The sequence below is a fragment of the Nicotiana tabacum genome, chromosome 6, assembly GCF_000715075.1.
Source record: "Nicotiana tabacum cultivar K326 chromosome 6, ASM71507v2, whole genome shotgun sequence".
NCBI lineage: Eukaryota > Viridiplantae > Streptophyta > Magnoliopsida > Solanales > Solanaceae > Nicotiana > Nicotiana tabacum.
In genome coordinates, this window is record NC_134085.1 from 148,226,272 (window position 1) to 148,240,780 (window position 14,509).

The 14,509-nt window shown below is 40.1% G+C and overlaps 1 protein-coding gene across 1 annotated transcript; it reads right to left on the bottom strand.

Moving 5' to 3' along the window:
* Window positions 1–11,328: 11,328 nt before the first annotated feature.
* LOC142182102 (uncharacterized) lies at window positions 11,329–11,772 on the bottom strand. The gene has a single exon (XM_075256034.1). It carries the CDS (start codon window positions 11,770–11,772, stop codon window positions 11,329–11,331), a length of 444 nt encoding a protein of 147 aa, XP_075112135.1.
* Between the last annotated feature and the right edge of the window lie 2,737 nt (window positions 11,773–14,509).

Below are 14,509 nucleotides of genomic sequence, written 5' to 3' on the forward strand. Positions count from 1 at the left end.
CTTCCAAACAAAGACCTCCCGATATGCTTTCAAGAATGCCAAGAGAAGCATGCGATGAGCAACGATTGTCACGCGACATAGAACACTGTCAAGTTGCTTACAGAAAGAAAAGAAGGGGAAAGAAAAAAAATGAAAAAAAATGAGAGAGTCTTACTAGTGAAAACCCTCACTGGCACTGTAAGGCATCGGCAAGCAGAGATAAATGAATGAGAGAGACTTGTTGGTGAAAACCCCTCGGGGCATCACTAGTCGAAAGTGAATCGTGAAGCCGATGCAAAGGATTGGCATGAACAAGCCCGATTTCAAAGTCATAAGAATGGTAAAAGGGAAGATTTGGCTAGTTTGATAGATTGGTTGTTAAGTTCAAAATACATGTCATGATCATTAAGGCTAGTTATTGGAAAAAAAAATTCTTCCTTCTGTCCTTCCGACAGGGTCATTTCTTGTTAATACTTGTTTCTTTGCATCATTCTGTCCTTCACTCTGAGTTAGTCTTTGTCAAAACAAGCAAGAAAAAGATTTCAAAATCTACTACCAGATTTTCAGTTACATAAAGTAAATTTGGCCAGCACTTAGTTGTTACTGTCAATATACCTTGAGGATTCATGCAAAGGCTTCAGCAAAAAGACTATTGTCAGCCTGCTTGGTGCAAATAAAGATAACTTGTGATTCACTCTGACAGACAAATTGCTCAAAAGTATGAAGTAATTCAAGATATCAGAAAAGGTCAATTGAGCAAAGATCTCCCGTTGGGATAAGGCTGATTGAGCCACAAATACAAATGGTACTGGGTGTGAAACAATTAGGGTTGATGCAGAGCAAAAGTCTCTTGAAACCGACTCAAGCTGATTGAAGCAGAAGCCGAGCGCCCAAGACTCCAGGCCACAAACCGACCACCATTTTCAAAACTGACAAATTTTTCTTTGTATGAAATAGGAACACAGTAGTGCAAGAAAAATGGTTCAAAAAAAAGAAAAATAAAGAAAAAAAGAAGAAAAGAAAGAAAAAGAAAAGAAGAGAAGAGCCGACAAAGGGAAGTTTCTCAATCTTTGCCTTCATTTGTCTTGCTAATGTGCATAAATGTTGACACTGCACTCACATTTTTCCTCCTAAGATATAAAGCCCTAGTCTGTTGGATTTTCTCAATCAAAAATCTTAGTCTGATGAACCTTTCTCCTAAGATAACAAAAAAAGGATCTAGTCTGATAAATTTTCTCCTAAGATCGAAATCTTAGTCTGATGAATTTTTCTCCTAAGATAGAAGACCTAGTCTGATGAACTTTCTCCTAGGATCAAAATCTTAGTCTGATGAATTTTTCTTCTAAGATAGAAGACCTAGTCTGATGAACTTTCTCCTAGGATAGAAATCTTAGTCTGATGAATCTTTCTCCTAAGATACCAAAAAAAGAAAAACGAAAAGAGACCTAGTCTGATGAACTTTCTTCTAGGATCGAAATCTTAGTCTGATAAATTTTTCTCCTAAGATAGAAGACCTAGTCTGATGAACTTTCTCCTAGGATCAAAATCTTAGTCTGATGAATTTTTCTCCTAAGATAGAAGACCTAGTCTGATGAACTTTCTCCTAGGATAGAAATCTTAGTCTGATGAATCTTTCTCCTAAGATACCAAAAAAAAAGAGACAGTCTGATGAACTTTCTCCTAGGATCAAAATCTTAGTTTGATGAATCTTTCTCCTAAGATAGAAGACCTAGTCTGATGAACTTTCTCCTAGGATAGAAATCTTAGTCTGATGAATCTTTCTCCTAAGATAACAAAAAAAACCCTAGTTTGATGAATTTTCTCCTAGGATCAAAATCTTAGTCTGATAAATCTTTCTCCTAAGATAGAAGACCTAGTCTAATGAACTTTCTCCTAGGATAGATATCTTAGTGTGATGAATCTTTCTCCTAAGATACCAAAAAGAAAAAGAAAAAAAAAGAGACCTAGTCTGATGAACTTTCTCCTAGGATAATAATTTTTTTTTAAAAAAAGAGAAAAAAAAGAAGTCTGGATTTAAAAAAAAAGAATCAGTTTTTAGTTTTCTTAAGTTTAATCTTTAGTTTTCTTGAAATTAGGGGCCCCGCCTGGAGAATAAGGTCAATTTTTATTTTAGTCAAGCTTAGTTTATAGTTTTTCGCAAGCTCAATCACTTTTAGGAGACACATATCCTAGTCGAGTCATAATTTTACTCTCATCATTGCATCCTTCATCAACAGCGTAGGTGATTTATAGTTTCGCTAACAACTCACAAATCTTCCTATTGCAAACTGGGGCAGAAAAGTTTCTTTTGTTTTGTCTGTTTTGTTGTAATAGCAGGTGCCCACATGGAGAACAAGGGAACCCATTTCAGAATTCATTTCAGAGTCATGTGAAGTTTCAAGTCACTAGCAGGCACCCACCTGGAGAACGGGGGAAGTCATTTCAGAAGTTAAGTCAAGTTAGAAGTAGTGGAAGCTCGCCTCAAAAATGCGAGTTGACAGTCCGAGATAACCAAAAAGAAGTCTCAATCAATAATAAAGAAAAAAAGAAGAAGAGTGAACCCAAAGTGCAGAAGCGGAGAAAATATGTGAACTGCTCAAGACATAATTGAAGTCACAAGATCTGCATGTCCCGTCTTGATCTGAAAAAATCTGAAGAAGATTGAACCAACACCTGCAACAAACAAGCATCAAGATTCAAATCAGATTCCGCATGAAGAACCAACCGAGACTCAAGATCAAGCTTAAGAAGGCTTATAGATAGGAATCTTGTAACTCGTAGCTGATAGGCTTAGTTAGACTTTTTCATTTTTGATTTTGATGTAATAACATGACCGTAGATCGGAACCTCGACAGAACGGAACCTCACTCGGCTCTCCACCTCGGTACACTTCATCATCTCATTCACTTTTGAACTACATGTGGCCTGATTCCTTTATAGCCAAGGATATGTAGGCAACTCAGATACCAGGGCTCGGTCACATTCTTCTTTCTCTTAGTTTTTGGTCTCCCTAAATAAAGGTCGGGACAAAAAACATGTCTAGTCATTCTTTGTCTGAAAATACTTCGTGTTTCCAGTCAAAGAGGGGCAGTTGTAGACATGTGATTTTTGACCCTCCCCAAGATTTTACATATTTTAGCATATAAATATTTAGTTTAGGTCTAATATCGATATCTTAGCTAGTTTTAACCCTTTTACTTTATTTTATCACAAAAATAAAAATTACAAAAATATTTTCTTTTTTAGCTAATTCAGTTACTTTTAATTTATCTACATTACATAAAATTCAAAAACAATATACAAAAATAGTTCCACTTTGTTTTTAGGAATATTATTTTAATTTTTTGCAATGATTTTAATCTAATTCCATTTTCATCTTTTAGTATGATATTTGGAAAATAACAAAAAAAATAGGTTTGTTTTAACGATTAGTCTTATTTTAATAGTTATTTTACTTAAGTAGAATTAATTAGTAAATGGTGTCGTATTTTTAGTCTTGTTTTAGAAAAGGAGTATGAAATTTGGGGCTAATTTTGTTTGGTCTTAATTGAAAAGGCCCAATTTCGGATAGCCCAAAACATTGAGCCCATACCCATTCCTCATTTGACCTAACCTAATTCCTACCCCTTATAAAATAACACTTAACTCCTAAAATCAAAGGTACTTAGGACCTAGACCCCAAAAAATACGGCAGACCTCATTTCCCAAAGAGCTACAACCTAGCCCCTACTTTTGGAGAATGATCTCCTTTCGGAAAAAAAGAAAACGACATGCTAAGGTGTTGTTAGATAATGATCTAATAATTTGAGAAAAAGATCGATTTAGAACCAAAAATGTAGACCGAAACTAAACTAAAAAGGGGGCTCCAATTCCAAAAAGGAGATTTGTCTTAAATTCCAAAAACATGAAATGAGAATAGTAGCCAATGCGCCATTTTTTTCCGTTTGTCACCTCTTTTTGTGCGTTCGTCTCCAATAATTTTTGGGGATTGAATTTTGAGTTGCTGTCTGAGGTTCGTCAAATTCCAGCAAGCTTCGAAGTCAAGATTCCGATTTCTAATTTCGATATTTCGATCCAAGGATTGTTGCTTTGCTTATCCCGATTGATTTGCCATTTTCAGTTTTGTTCATCAATAAAAGGTCCATTTCTCAATTTTTATTCTCATTTCATTGTGTTATGATAGCTTGGTGCGCGTGTTGGTTGATTTGTGATTTTGCGTTTGTTTGAGTAGTATGCCTTAGTTTTCATTTAAATTATTTTAATTGGTTTTATTTCGATTGGGATGTATGTAGTCTTGTTTCTTGAATAAATACTTTTATTTGGGTAGATAGAAAAATTGGAGTTATTTCTTTCTTGGCAAGGAATAAGAATGGGTCATAAGGTGGGTTTCGATCCATAAGGAATCTGGCCAAGTAATAGATCATGTTAGCTAGCCTATTTGCTCCCCAATAATTTTTTGTTCGTGAATTTGGCATCTCAATAATCTTAAATTTTAGGAAGAATAATGAACACCGTTAGAGTGCTTTAAGCGCGTTTTGAATTTATTATCGTGATTATGTACATGTTCGCATGACATAGCCATGGATTCTAATATTAAAACCAAGGTATGCGTTCGCACAACTTTGGACACAACAATCTTAATTAATAAATCATTATTAATTGTGGACACGTACGCGTGACATGATTTTTGATGCGCCAAACAAAATGGGTACACGTGCGCGTGACCCGTTTTAAGATAATTTCTCAAATAAAAAAGGTAAATGCACATAGGTTCTAAAAAAAGTAATTAGACAATTTGATTAAGTCAAGTATGATCAAAGCGATTGTGCTAAAACCACGGAACCTGGGATGCCTAACACCTTCTCCCGGGTTAACAGAATTCCTTGCCCGGATTTCTGTGTTCGCAAACCATAAATAAGAGTCAAACTTTCTCGATTCGGGATTTTAAACTGGTGATTTGGGACACCATAAATTATCCCAAGTGGCGACTCTGATTTTGAATAAATAATCTCGTGTCGATTGTCACTTAAATTGGAAAAAACTCACTTATACCCCCTTTTGGGGTGGTAAAAATGAGGTGTGACAATGAGTAATTCCGTGCATTGGCTATATCACAATCTCCAACATAACGTCTTTGCCTTAGGTTTTAAATCTCGTCAAGTATTCACCTAGAAGAAAGCTAGTGCCTCTTTAACTATTTATAAAACCTTACAATCAATCATTCTTAGTTTAATTTAGCTTATCATTAGCATAAATATTAGAAGTAACAACCAACCAAAACATGATTGGAAGAGTAATTAAGAGCACTACGCATTTCTAGTTTAGATAGGAATCCAATTTCCAATTCTAGCTCCCTGTGGATTCGATCCCGACTATCTTGGGTAAAAGCTGCTTCGACCGCTCTCGCCACTTTGTAGTGGTCTAGGGTTGGCTCCGATCAAAGTCGGCAGCCACTGATGTGGGAGATTGCATCTTTGTCCTTCATGAGACGACCACAGTGCATATTAGGGATCCCAGAGGCTGGTCCTGATACCATTTGTTTAGAGGATACAGACATATGACATGAAGGGGCTATGGTCGAAGGCATGGTGGACTGTGATGACCCTATTCTTCTAAGACACAAAGAGGCCTCATATTCCAGTGTTGCGGCGTACGTACCTCATTCGACTGATAATAGAAGCAATGTCGTTAGTGAGGAGGATGTTGGATCTAATTCTAACATTGATGTAGATGAGTTGATGATGATCGACGATGGGCTTACTTAGCTTGAAGTGAGTTTGAATGGGGGTTCGAGGACCATTACGATCCCGATAGACCGTAACCTTCTCATTAATATTGAGTAGATTATCCCTTCCCTTGTGCCTCTTAGTTATGAAATTGAGGGCACGACCCTTAAGTATATGAATGACATTGACCTGTCGAATAACATTGCTGGCCTCACCCATCAGGTAAGTACATTTGTTATTAGTTACTTCCTTTGATTTTGTTCTTTTACAATATCAAACCTCTTTTGTTCTTTTTGTAAATGGTCATCTTAGAAATTGAGAGTGCTCGTAGGGATCAAAGGCATAAAGATATCTACGTGAAGTTGAAGGACAAGTATAGAGTCCTTGAGAAGTACCGGGATCTTTGGTGTCAACTTCGTAAGGGCAGCGATGTGCGCCAACTAAGGGAGGACTTGAAGGCCAGGGAAGAGGAGCTGGTGTGGATGGTGGGGAAGTGCAGCATCTTAGAGGGGACGTTGTGGAGCAAGGAGGAAGAGCTTGGGCTCAGCAAGGGGTTGAAGCTCAGTGTAGTGATCTCCAAGCTCAGGTGGTTTTGCTACGTACCCAGCTTGATGACTGTCGATTCAGGGCAGAGACTCTAAGTACCGAGGTTGCCGAGAAGGCAGAGGATCTAGAGAAGTCGAAGTTCGCTCGATCGGAGGCTTTGAGAAAGAAAGAGTCTCTTGAGATGGTGATCCGGAATCTCCGCTCCGAGCGAGAGAATGAGTTAGCAACGACAAAGCTTAAAGAAGAGCGCCTCGATGAGAGGATTGGAAAGTTGGAGAAATAGACTTCTAGCCTCCACGATCGAGTTGCTGCTTTGGAGGCCGAGAAGACCCAATTATTGGCACAGTCGTCCTCTTCCCATGCTTCAAATTTTCCCAATGTTCCTCAGGATTTATATGAGGAGTGGATTCATGCTGAGGCCCAGTTACATGTTTTTCGAGACTTGCATGTGGTGGGTCCATTTCTAAGGTTGCCCTCGAAGTCGTTCGTGTTAAGGCTCGTAAAGCTTGAGTCACTTGTGGAAATAACCCTGCTACGCTTGAGGCTGGTGAAAAGTAGGGGGACGATGGTGTAAACCGGCTCGTGGAGAATGCCTGGTATGATGCCGCATATCCTAAAGACGAAAGTGGTAATGGCGAGGGTGTCGGTAGTTAGGGTGGCGATGTTGTTGGGGGACAAGTTAGCGAGGATGTTGAATGCCTTGACGGTGGTAGCTAGTGGTTTTCTCTTTTGGTTTTTTGTATATTTTTTTTGCCACTATCGTCACAAGCCTATTGTAAACAGTTTTAAGTATGTGTAATATCAAAGTTGTTCTTTGCATTTTTTCTCTTTATATGGTTTATTTTCTGTACTTGTATATATTTTTGTTTCTTTGCTGGGGTGTGGCTGATGGCGGATAGGTGTTTGTTCGAGTGAGATCGAATATAACCTTTCATTAGATCGTGTCCTAGTGCCGATAGGTGTTTGTTCGAGTGGGGTCCAAACATAACCTTTCATTAGATCATGGCCGAGGGCCGGTAGGTGTTTGTTCGAGCGGGGTTGAAGATAATCTTTCACTAAATCACGGCTGAGGGCTGGTAGGTGTTTGTTCGAGTAGGGTTGAACATAACCTTTCATTAAATCACGATTGAGGGCCAATAGGTGTTTGTTTAAGCGGGTTCGAACATAACCTTTCATTAAATTACGATCGAGGGTCAACATGTGTTTGTTCGAGCAAGGTCGAACATAACCTTTCGTTAAATTGCGACCAAGGGCCGACGGGTGTCTGTTCGAGCGAGGTCGAAAATAATCTTTCGTAAATCATGGCCGAGGTCCAGTAGCTGTTTGTTCGAGCTTGGTCAAACATAACCTTTATGCGAGAGAGGGGTGCTGATAAGCGTAAGTTTCTTATTACTTTGACATTGTTGCTTTGGTTACATACTTAGAGAAATTTATAGATTTTTGGGTGTTGGCTGGTGACTGGTTCCAGTCCCTGTCCAGTCTATCTAGTCCCTTCATTGGTTGACCTAGAGAGTATTGAGAGGTCGAGAAATGAAATAGTAACCACGACCCTACCTCCGTGTACTTCGACTCGAAGTGTTCTCTTTGTCGCCTCATTAAAAACCTCCTTGAGAAAACCCAAATGGGACAAAACTCAAGTGAGGGAAAAAAGAGTACGGCTTGGGGGACGCTTTTTCTCTCATGAGTTGAAGTATTTAAGGTGGCTGATATTCCAATTGTTTGGTAGTAGCTTTCCTTCTATTGTCTCTAGTTGGAATGAACCCTTGTTCGCTTTGGCTGTGATTTTATACGGACTATCCCAATTTTTTCCCAGCTTACCTTCCCTAGGATCTTTGCTCGCTTGAGTTTTAGATTTTAGTACATAGTCCCCGACTTTGAGTGGCCTGAATTTTGCTTTCTTGTTGTAAAAGCGTTCTGCTTGTTGTTTTTGTGCGACCATTCTTATGTAGGCCATATCTCTTCGTTCGTTGCCTTCATCGAGTTCCTCTCTTCTGCTCTCGTCATTGCTCGTGTCGCTTTCATGGGAGTACCTTAGGCTGGGTTCTCCGACCTCGACTAACATTACTGTCTCGGTTCCGTAGACCAGAGAGTAGGGTGTCTCTATTGTGCTCGTTTTCGGAGTTGTTCGGTAGGCCCATAATACTTCTGGTAGTATTTCAAGACATAGACCCGTGGCGTCTTCGAGCTTTTTCTTCATAATGTTTAGTATTGACATATTGGAGGACTCTGCTTGCCTGTTACCCACGGGGAGATATGGGGTTGAGAGTATCCTCCTGATATGCTATTTTTTGAAGAATTTGGCGGTTTTCTTTCCTTTGAACTGGGGTCCGTTGTCACAGCTGATTTCTTTGGGTATGCCGAAATGGCAAATGATGTTTCTCCATATAAAGGTGATTAACTCATGTTCCCATATTTAGGCGAATGCTCCTGCTTCCAACCATTTAGAGAAATAGTCAGTTAAAACCAAAAGGAATCGTACATTACCTCGCCCTGCTGGGAGGGGCCCACGATGTCCATTCCCCATGTGATGAACAGTCAAAGGGAGGTGACCGAGTGGAGATGTTCACCTGATTGGTGAATCATTGGGGAATACTTTTGGCATTGTTTGCATCTCCTCACAAAGTTTGCGATATCCTTTTTCATGGTAGGCCAGTAATATCTCACCCATATGAGGTATCTGACCAATGCTCGATTGCCGGAGTGAGCCCCGTAATGGCCTTCATAGACTTCCTCGAGGATGCACTGAGTTAGGTTTGGGCCCAAGCACTTTGCCAGAGGGCCGCCGTAAATTCTTTTTGTACAAGTCAATGTGGAGGATATTATATTCGGCCGCCAAGGAGTGTGGCGTCTTTCAAGTATATAATAATACGATTGTGTCAGTCTCAAGTTAAGTTTATGTTTCTTACCTCAACTTGGTCTAGTGATGAGTTGAGGAGATGGACCACATTTTTGTCTCCGGCCGTGATGTTTTAGGTAGCCGCGACTAGTTTGGCGAGGCCATTTGCCTTGACATTCTGTGCTCGTGGGATTTTGTCGAGCTGACATTCGTCGAACTCAGGAAGTAGCTTGCAGATCGGTCTGGTATTTTTACAATCTTTGTTCATTGATTTGGAAAGTCCCTATGACTTGGTTGACTATGAGTTGGGAAGCACATCGTAGTTTCAACTGTTTCTCTTCGTATTTGAGTGCTAGTCTTAAACCTGTAATTACGGCCTCATACACGACCTTATTTGTTAGTCATATCCGGGCACCTTATGGACTGGCAAATCACTTCGTCTATTAGAACCTCGATTACGAGTCCCAGTTCGGATCCTGATGCGTTGGATGCGCAATCGGTGTATAGGACCCACAGGTATCGTGTTTGGAGGGAAGCTTGGATGGCTTCCCTTGTGACCTCAGGCGTTATTTTTGTACTGAAGTTAGCGAAAAAGTCAGCGAGCACTTGCAACTTTATCGCGGTTCATGGCTGGTACGTGATGTCATGATCACTAAGCTCGATCACCCATTTAACCAGCCTTCCCAATAGCTCACATTTATGCAAAATGCTTCTTAGGAGAAAAGTCATAATAACCGAGATGGGGTGGCATTGGAAATATGGTCTAAGCTTCCTCGAAGCTATGACCAAGGCCAGAGCCAATTTTTCGAGGTGTGGGTAACTTGTCTCAGTATTGACGAATGTTTTGCTGATGTAATAGATGGGAGATTGAGTGATTTGTTTTCTCAAATCAAAACTGTGCTTACAGCTACCTCAGATATGGTCGGGTAAACGAGGTTTTTCTCCAGCGGCTCGGTTTTGAAAGAAAATGCGGTGATGATAGGTATGCCTTTAGTTCTTGTAGAGCGTGCATGTACTCGAAAGTCCATTCGATACCGTTTTCCTTTTTGAGCATGCCAAAAAATTTATGACATCTATCCGACAACCGCGAAATGAACCATGATAGTGCGATGATACGACCAGTCAGCCTTGAGACTTTCTTTTTGGTGGTTAAGAGTTCTAGTATCCCCTCGATGGCTTTGATTTGATCTAAGTTGACCTCGATCCCTTGCTTTGATACTGAAAACCCAAAAAAAATTCTCGGGGCTACGTCAAATGCATATTTTTCGGGTTTAGCTTCATTCTGTATTGTCTAAGTACGTTGAAAGTTTCTTTCAAATGATCAATGTGATCTTCTACCCTTTCGTACTTAGACAGCATGTCGTCTATATATACCTCCATGGTTTTGCCGAGCTGGTCTTTGAACATCCTTATTGACAATCTTTGGTAAGTGGCCCCTATGTTCTTTAGTCCAAATGGCATGACCCTATAACAATACGTCCCTTGGTGGATGATGAACGTTATCTTCTCCTAATTTTCCTTTTCCATAAGGATCTGGTTATAGCCTAATTAAGAATCCAAGAAATTAATAGCTCGCGCCCGGCTGTGGCGTCGATGAGTTGGTTGATATGAGGTAACGAGAACGAATCCTTTGGAAATGCTTTGTTCAAATCTGTGAAGTCCATGCACATCCATCATTTACCATTTTTCTTTTTGACCAACACCATGTTGGCGATCCACTTGGGGTACTTCGACTCCTTTATAAAGCTATTTTCTATCAGTTTTTCCACCACTATGCAAACTGCATCGTTGATAGCGGGGTTGAATTTACGCCTGACATGTCTCACTAGGGATGAAATGGGTCGACATTTAATTTGTGCGTGGCAATTTCCTTTGGAATGCCTAGCATATCTGCATGGCTAGAAGCAAACAAATCTGTGTTAGTTATTAAGAATTGATTGGATTTGCCTGGTTCTTGAAGTTTGCAACTGATATAGGATTTCTTGCAATAGTCTTTGAGATCCAATTGAGTGGGGTCGAGATCTTCTATGGTCAATTCTGCAGCTTCGACTGTGTCGGGATCCTTGATGACGTCCCCGGTCTCGTCTTACTCTGATCTCTACCCTATTGTTTGCTATGCTTATTTATCTTTGTTTTTTCTCTGTTGGGTAGCCATAATGTCTAAGTCAATGCGATAGATTCCTGGGTTGTACGTTTTACATGTATATTGAATATTCCCCATGGTGTTGGGAATTTAACCACTTACATGATGGAGGGGATGACTTTCATGGGATGTATCCACAGTTGTCCTACTATGGCATTGTATACCGTGGCCTGGTCCATAATGTGGAATGTTGTCTCTAGAGTTACGTCGCCAGCCAACACAAGGAGTGGAATTTCCTCGGATGTCCGTTCAACTGCATTATTAAAACTAGTTAGCGTGATATAGCGCAACATTATCTTATCTTTGCATGTGCCATTCCCGCCATCTACTATAATGTGTTTAACATCAGTATCTAAAATGCATAAAGTAATAACGAGGGCATCATTATGAGAAAAAGTCAAATCGTCGGCATCTGACTTGTCGAAGATGATACTTTCTTCGAGTCCGTCATACCATTCACGGGTGACAGACCGCTTGAGTTTGTGGGTGGTGGTGAACTTCACGTTGTTGATAGAGGCGTCATCGCCGCCGCCAATGGTCATATTGATAGTACGAGCTGGTGATAGTAGTTTCAGCTGTCCTTGATGTTCGGTGAAACTGGTTATTCCCTGTTGCTCAGTAGCTCTTTGAGGTGTCCTTGCCGCAACATGTTTACGACTTCTTGCCTGAGGGCGATGCAGTCTTCGATTTTGTGTCCTCGTTCCTGGTGGAACTCATAGAGGGCATCAAATTTTCTGGTGTTCGTGTCTGATCTTATCTTTGGCGGCCACTTTACTTTCGTTGCGAGTTTCTCCAGAGCGTAAACTATCTTTGTATGTGACATACAAAAATTATGAGTACATAATAAATGAGGCATACCTCTTTCGCTCCGATTATTTCCTATCCTTGGCATAGATGGGTGGGCCTTCTTCATAGCGAGGAGGGGGCATGGCGGTTGTCTTGACATATGATTGGTGTCATTCCCTGTTAGGTCGCGGAACTGGATGGTCTCTTCTGGTGCTATCTATTTGCTCTCTTCTAGATTCAGCTTGTGCTGAGGTTAGTCGGTGAGGTCCATTAAGATCGTCCTCGTCTGCTCGGAATCCTTCTGATTTCCCCTCTTGTCGGAATCCTTTCCGCTATGTTTGCTATAAATTTGTCTAAGACTTCTCTTTGATCATGAGCACTCTGACTGTCGTAACTCTTTCCCGAGTAATTACAATAATATACTAGACATACTCTCCCGAATTACGCTAGCTGACCTTAGTTACAGCTCACTTAGATCGCACCCAAGGTTTCGTTATCCCTAATCCCACCTTAAACCCTTCGTATTGATCCATCATATACGTTAGGAGTGGTGTTGCTCAATAACTACCTAAATATACACTTTCTCCAAGTAATGCATACTAAATAGGCACAGCCGATTGGGGGTCCTTCAATTAACAACAATCATAATATAGTTGAAAAAAAGAGAAAATATTAAGGCAAGTATATATTAACATAGCAAGAAATTCATCCTCCAAGAGGTTCCATCATAAACCTAGATTAAGAGTTTAGCTACGCATAATCGTTTTCACAATCATAACAGTAGAATTCATCATTAATGATCAAAACAAGAGGAAGAACGGTAAAACTCTATGCCGAATCTTCCGCCTTGCCTCTTGCCTCTTCTTGCCTTCAATAATCCTTCAAAAACCTTGATACCTTCTTCTTGGGCAAGCTGGGCTTCTTATAGGTTAAGGAGATTTGCCCCCGAACTTACAAATTTACCCTGAAATAAAGTTCCTCGTAGTGACAAGCGCGGCCACGCTCGAACCGCGGTTAGACCGCACATATTGCATTTTTTCCTTCCTGACAAGCGCAGCCTGAGCGCGGCCGTCGTTGGCCCGTGCTCATGGAGCTCAATTGTCTTCTATTTTTTCCTTCTTCTTTCATGCGCATTCACCTCCGATCGGTCTTCCTTTCTCCAAATTAACTCCAAACACTGTTCAATGTCCTCATAATCAAGACTTGCTCACCCAAAGCACAAAATTCATAATTAGAGCCATTTGTTGTCATTTAACCTTCATATAGCAATAAAGTATAGCTAAGTTGGGGCGCAAATGGTCGCTAAACTACATGAATATAGCCTATTATCAACACCCCACACTTAAACCATTGCTCATCCCCGAGCAATCAACCATACTCTACAGAGGTTCCTTCGCTAAGCAACTTCTCTAACTCATCACACCAAGAACATATCACAAGGATTGAGTCCAGTAGTGTAACATTTTTGCCTCAAGAGTTGACTCTCACATGCTGTGCAATATTCATAACTTACTCACTTACTCTACACAGAGGTCAATATGTACCTTTCCTTCATGAATCAAGTGCCCCCACATCGCAAATGAGAGTAGTTCCACAAGCAATAACATTCAGAACAGTTAGGAACTCAAATAGACAAAATTCACTCACTCTCAGAAAGAATATTCATATGCCACAAAAGATCCACCATAGGCTTGCCCGTAGTGTACTACTCTACTAGGATCAAGAAGGACTTTATTTAGTTGTAATGTAGGCTGCGGGATGGGTAGGATACATTTGGATATAAGAGTGACTATACCTCCTTAAGCACTTTAATACATACAATTAACCATTCAAAACCCCACATTTATGTCAAGCTATAACTCCACCTTCACATCAATATACATTAACTCCCTACTTCTTTAAGCACAAATACATCAAGTTACCACTATCAAGGAATATTTTTCCACAATCCACTACTTATCAAAGAATACTTTTCACAACAATATAACTATTTTCTTTCAAGTGGCTCTTACTTATTCAAAATCGTGCACCTTTCTCCTGATTTCATTAGTTTCACTCAAAATCCAAACTAACCACCCCACACTTTAACTTTTACCAGTTCATCACAATTCAAGTGCTTATGGGAGGTGAAAAGGTTCAAACAGATGGTTCATTCAAACAATTGGGTAAGGCTTGTAATGTGGTTGCTAAGGAAACAGGATTATAGGCTCAAAGGGGTTATCTACGGTACATAACGATTAGGCGGGTAAAATATACATATCTGGTTCAACAAAGAAACACTTATATCACTGCAAGACTGAACAAAACTGCTATTTCGCTTTGCAAACACACAGGGCAAATTCTAGGCATCAAATGCAGTGCACATAATACAATAAACCTCACACACACACACATGGCTCACTCCAGATTGGATTATCAAAATATTCTCGTCTGAGTACTAAAGTCAAGTTAAGAGCATACAATTTAAGGCACTCTAACAAGAATCAACAACTG